General features: G+C 34.1%; 1 protein-coding gene across 4 annotated transcripts in view; it reads left to right on the top strand.

Annotated features, from left to right (window-relative positions):
* The window catches only part of NUP98 (nucleoporin 98 and 96 precursor), a 104,063-nt gene that overhangs the window by 35,932 nt on the left and 61,655 nt on the right, over positions 1-6,476 (top strand). For all 4 annotated transcript variants that reach the window (XM_019625617.1, XM_019625616.1, XM_019625618.1 and 1 more), the window contains one exon: positions 4,944-5,077. In XM_019625617.1, coding sequence (XP_019481162.1) covers positions 4,944-5,077 — 134 coding nt within the window. The remainder of the gene's footprint in view (positions 1-4,943; positions 5,078-6,476) is intronic.

The raw sequence follows: 6,476 nt of genomic DNA, 5'->3' as shown, positions 1-6,476 counted from the left end.
TGGCTCTCATATCTGGGATCCGAACCGGGGCCCTCTAGCGTCCCAAGCCAACTCTTAAATAATGCGGCACTCGGCCAGCCCTGTAATTAAGTTTTTAAGGCACATTTATTGATGCTTTTCACTTGGCAGGGGATAAATTATGTTTGCTATTGGAAGGCAGTATGACAAACAGTGAAATGAACACTGGACTGAAAATGTGAGAGCTGAGACTTTTCAACAGCCCTGAAATAAAGCAGATAGTATTCCCATTTTATAGTTGAGCAGACTAAGGCTCAGAGAGGCTGATTTTCCTAAACTCATAATGCTCTTTAGTGGCAAATCAAAACCTCTTCTCCTGATTTCTATAATTTAATCTACAAAAAATTAAGCTTTGTTTTAATCTTTTATGCTCTGGTGGCAAAGAAATGATCTATTGCTCACTGTGGTGTGGCATCAAAAAGTATAGTCTTTGGTCTATTTATTTAATCTTCGTTTACCACTTATAGTCTATAAGACATTGGTCATATCTTTTTTGCCTCTCTGAATCTATTTTCTCACGTGTAAAATGGGAATAGTAATACTGTTCAGTGTTGAGAATTTAATGAGATAATGCAAATCTGGCTTATAGTAGGTTGTTGAGTATACAGAAATTATTTAGTCATTTATGTCATCTCATTCCTCAACTGGTTCTTAAATTAACCCTGTAACTAGATATAATGAGAAGCAAAATATGAATTTAAAGTGCTTTTTATGGCTGTGTAAATTTAAGTTGTGATTAGATGAAAATTATGTTGTTCATGCAACATAATTTTAGGTGCCTAAATATGTGCTAGTCCCTGTGTTCAGCACTGAGGATACAATATGAAAATAAACAAAAACTTATTCTGTAAGAGCGTGTTATCTAGTGAGGAAGAGTTTAAATTTATTGTAGCTCAGTATAGTGTATGCAGTAATAGAAGAGCCCATCAACTGATGAATGGATAAACAAAATGTTGTATATTTGTACAATGGAATATATTTCAGCCATAATACATGCTATTACATGGATGAACCTTGAGAACATTATGTATGCTATGTGAAAGATGTAGTGTAACAACAAAAGGCCTAATGATTCCATTTATGTAAGATGTCTAGAATAGGCCAATCTATAGAGACAGAAAGAAGATTCATATTTGCTAAGGGATAAAGAGAAGAGTTGGGAGGTACAGGGTTTCTTTTTGGAGTGAGGAAAATGTTCTGGAATTAGGTAGTGTTAATGGTTGTATAATCTTGTAAATATAATAAAAACCATTGAATTTCATGCATTAAAATGGTAATTTTTATGTTATGTGAATTTTATCTTAATAAATTAAAAAATAATAGAAGAACATAGATTCTTGAGTGAGTTTGGTAAGGCTTTTCAGAAGAGGTAACATTTAATTCTTTTTGCGTATATATGTAGAAGTTAGTAGATCTAAGTCAAGACATTCTAAACCAGCGGTTCTCAACCTGTGGGTGACCTCTTTGGGGGTTGAACTACCCTTTCACAGGGGTCGCCTAAGACCATNCAACGGCTGCTCAGCTCGGGCTGGACTCGAACTGCTGTTGCTCAGAGCTCAAACTCTTGAGCGAGCTCTTAACCAACTGAGCCACTGGGCCGGCCCCTGTGTTTCTACTTTCTAGGAGAGTTCTGGTTGTTTTCTAAATCACCATTTTGGATTTTTATTTTTAACTTACAGGAATTCTTGCTTGCTCTCTGAAAGTTCATTTTTTTCAAGCATCTGGTTCTAAGATGCAGTTTTTCTTGAAACCCTGAATTTGTTAATTGGCATTAAATTTTTTTCAGTGCTAAAGATGATTGTAATATTCGCAAAGGTTCTTCTGTTCCTTAAATCTTCAGGATTTTTTTTTATCTTATTTAATGCATGGTGATTCTTTCCATTTACATTTAAAAGTAAAGTAATAAAGGCTCACTGGCTACTTGTGTGTGTGGGTAGAACTTGTTTACAAGTAGGTTTCACTTTAAGGTAAATAGCACAGGAACCAACTGTTCTCTAAATGTTCCGTCTAGGATGATGCAAGCACTCAAACTGGTTGTATTTGTTCTTTCCCTTTTTGTTAACTTGGTTTCATCAGTGACATACTCTCTGGTATTCTGGCCTATCTGTTGAGCATCAGGGATTAAGAGGATGACAGGGTGTTGTTTTGTGCATATACTTTGCATTGATTCTTCTCTCCTATTTTCAAATTTGGTATTCCTGAATACCTAACCTTTCTAGAATTCTCCAGAGCATATATACGCTCTGTTTTTGGCTGTCATCCCCTTTGAGTGTACTCTAAGCTATAGTGTTTGCTCTATCCTGCTTTATTACCCCTGTGTTTACTTCTTCCCCCTAGAAATTTTTTATATTTTCTCATCTGTTCATTTACTATATTCCCATTCTTTGTCATTGTGGGTTATATAGATATATTTTAATTTTATTAACCATAGATTTTAGTTAGGTCTTTGGAGGGAGCCAAGATAACTTAGAATTCTAGTTGATATCTGTGTGAACATTAGAATCAGCTTTATCATTAAAAATCATATTTTCATTTTATTTCTTCTGTTTTTTGGTTGTTTTCCGTAGAAGGAGGTAGCATAAATATTGTAACATGCCATTTTTACTTAGATAGCTTTTTAAACGGTTTTTAATAATCCCATCTTTTTTCAAAGCTAATTAAAAGTTCCTGACCAAAGAATTTAATATTACAGTTGCATACATTAGTGTTACTGCCTACTTAAATGTACTTCTATTGACTTTTAAAATATATGTCTTTGCATCATAGAATCTTAGTTGGAAGGTGCTCTAGAGTTTATGAGAGCCTACCCTTATTATGGGAGTCCCTTTCTTATCTTGAAAACCTCAGTTAAGGTGACTTCCTTAACAGGTCCAATCCATTGTTTTGTTCAGGTTGTTTAGAAACCAAATTCTGCCTCCATAGTATTTCTACCCTGTGGTTCTACTTTTATCTCTGAAAGCTAAGCAGACCAGGCTGCTACAGTTTCTTTGTGGAACCCCTTTGTCTTCCAGATAAAGTATCATCAATTTCTTCTGTTTTCAGAATATTTGATTTTCATACTTTTTCCTGTCCTTTTAATCATTTGGTCATGATATAGGTTTTCAGTTATTATGACCAAAATTGAGTATAATGCCAGTGGTAGCTTAACTAGTGCTTATGCTTGCTTGTTCTCTTACCTTATGGTTGCTAACGTACCAGCTGTCTTTTTTGTATTTTTAAATAATACAGTTAACATAAAGAAGATTTCATATTTAAACATACAAAAATAAAAACATGGTCACACACTTTCCTAGTTACGTTTGGATTTGTCAAAGGAAGTTTTTATTGTTTTGAGCAAACCTAGGTGGGGTTATTTATACTTGTTAAATGATGGGATAAGCTGGTACAAGTTGGCTTTTTCAAATGGATACTGGCTGTCAAGTAACAAACTGACCTGTGAATATTAGAGCTCTTTCAAAATGTCCAGGTTTTCTCAAGTCTCTGTGAATAGTCCACAGAATAACACTATGCTGTTACTTGTGGCACTGTGTACCAAAAGATACTTTTCTATATATTTTTGTTACCTGTAGTCTTAAAAATGGGTTTATGAAGTTTCTGACTACAGGTTATATACTATATGGTCTTTAAATTCACATCTATGGGTTTCATAATCTTGAGCAAATTTGCACTCTGTCCTTAAATATCAACAGCGTTTTAGTATTTAATGAATACATCTAATTTTAAGAACACTTAATTTGACTTAGGTGGACCTGCTCTTTTGTCATAAGTTTAGCTTTAGCTGTTCAATTCTGGGTTTCTTGTTATTGTTGCTGCCACTCTTGTGGTTTTTTACCCCTATTGTGAGTATTAAAAATTTTTAAATGTCTTGTTTATGGCACTCTTTTAATGTATACTGTCTTATTATATTTTAGCTTTAGCCTTATTTTAAATGTTTATAAAAGAAAAAAAGTATGTCTCTAAAATAAATATGATCTGATTTTCTATCAGTATTTTTTGGAAGTATTTAATTTATCTTGCTTCATAATCAAGTACAATGCGGATAGTGTAGGGTTTTTTTCTTTTTGACACATTAATTCTTATGCTTTGAAAGAAAATTAGACTAATTGGGTGATCTTGTTTTCTTTCAATTTTTACTTCAATGTAATGAATAAATATTAAATGTAAATAATGAACATATAAGGATACTTTAACAGCCATTTTCATTTTTGGTATGCTGTATTAATATATATAATATTTTTAATTATGGGATTTTTACTTATTAAATCAAAGGTACTTTACTTCCACAATGAAACACATTATCATTATTTTAAATAATTACTTAACCCACCATGTTGATGTATCATGATTTTTACAACTGTTAATGTTGGACATAGGTTATTTCCAAGTCTTAGCTATTATTACATGTGTGAACACTTACAAATGTTATTTTTTTTCTAGTTTAAGTCCTTGGGTTAAATTTTAATGTTGAAATTATTAGGTTAAAAAATATGAAAACAATACTTGCTCTATGTACTGTCATATCGTTTTAGACAGACTAAACCAATTTGTAATGTTTTTAGAAGTCAAAGACTGTAACTCGTTTTATACAACTGTGTCACTAATAGGTAATGAGATAGGTATAAAATATTTCTTCAAGGTTGTTTTAATTTACATTTCTTTGCTCACTAGTAACAGTGAACACCTAAGTAAAATTTTATTTGTGTTGTCTCTTATAAAATGCCTCTTCATATCTTTAACCCATTAGCTTATTTGATTGTTGATTTCTTCCCAGTTTGCCCCCCTGCTCCCCACCAATAATGCCATTCAGTGAGTCTGAACATTTTGAAGATCACATCTCCAAAAACAGTTTGGAGTTCTCTTGCTGTAAATGCATTGGATCCTTGGACTGACATCTTGCTTTTTCTTTTGTTTCTTTTTTAAAAAAGCTTTGACAGATCCAAATGCCTCTGCTGCCCAGCAGGCTGTTCTCCAACAGCACATCAACAGTCTAACATACTCACCTTTTGGAGACTCTCCTCTCTTTCGGAATCCCATGTCAGACCCTAAGAAGAAAGAGGAGGTAAATTTAAGGATGCTTTTGTAAAATTTAATCACAGAGTAGGAGAAACTAAATGTGCAGAATGTAATTTCTTACATACATAGGCTAAGCAAATTTAGGTGTAATTAAGTTTTTTTTTTAAGATTTTTATTGGGGAATTGGGGGATGGGAACAGTGCTGGGGAATTGGGGAACAGACAAGTTGCTGTCCTTTTGTTCTTCAGTCTAGTTGTGGAGGACGTTGCTTCACTGGCCCAAGTGAGCACCATCATTGCGCTCTTCCCGGGCGAGGCAGATCAGTCGCTGGCTTCTGGACGGCCATTCACGGCTTCTGGACGGCCGCTCACGGCGGCTGCTGGCCGCTCACGCTGGCTGTCGGCCACNTATATGAGAATTTAGCTCATTTATCACCTTCTGTGTTCATTATTCACTTCTCCCAATGTAGCTATTGGGTTGTCGGAAAAGTCATGACACATTTTTGCAACGAAAAACATAGAAAAAATACATCATGACTTCTCCGACAACCCAATATGTTTATTAAATTCCCTAAGTTTAATCTATTGAAGTGTTTTTCATACTTAATTCATTTGAATACCCCTTCCTCATTTTTGCAATTCCTGCCTGCCACCTTTATTTTTTTTAATTTAAAATTAACTTACTTTTTAACTTAAATATCTTTTTTAAAGAAAACTATGTTTTACCATAAAGGAAAAAATTGATACCACCTGGCATAAATAGAGTAAGATAGGAAAGGAGGGAGGGAGGAAGGAAGGAAGGAAGAAAGGAGTTTAAATTCATCTCTTGTACTATCATACTCCATGTACCACATTTTGAGAAGACTTCAAAATTAAGCCATGTCCTTATATACTTTTTCTTCTTCAGTCAACTAGGAGATAGTATTTCTTGACTCCCCTTGGTCAAGTAAGAATATTAGTGCCCTTCCTTATCTTTCTCTTTACCTCATTTCTTTTGCCATCTTTATATTTTTATATTGATGAAGTTGTTAACATGTTCTGTCCTAGAGTTATTACTGTCTTCTTTTCTTTGGTTAAAGCATAAAAGTTAATACCATAAAAACATTGCTGCCCAGCTAAATACACCTTTGTCATACAGCTTTTCCTGGGATTTCTGATTCTTTTTTTCCCCCTTGCATTATCATCCCTTTTCACCTTCCTAAACTCCAAATTTTTAAGAGTGTTATCATAATTTTACCTTAGGTCCCTCATTCTTTGATTTTTCTGTCCTCCTGCAGCCGTATGAACTCTTGACTATTCCCTAGACCTTTAGCATTCCTCTGGGGTATTCCCTTCAAGTCTACTCAGTGGGAACTGCTGTGTCCTGGATATAGGGTTTTCCTCTATTTTTTTTTTTAATTGTGTATACATTTTTTTTTTAATTGGGGAATTGGGGGGTTGGGAACA

The sequence above is a fragment of the Hipposideros armiger genome, unplaced genomic scaffold, assembly GCF_001890085.2.
Source record: "Hipposideros armiger isolate ML-2016 unplaced genomic scaffold, ASM189008v1 scaffold_635, whole genome shotgun sequence".
In the NCBI taxonomy this organism is placed as follows: domain Eukaryota; kingdom Metazoa; phylum Chordata; class Mammalia; order Chiroptera; family Hipposideridae; genus Hipposideros; species Hipposideros armiger.
Note: the sequence above shows the minus strand (reverse complement) of the source record. Positions and strands in the feature narration are given on the sequence as shown.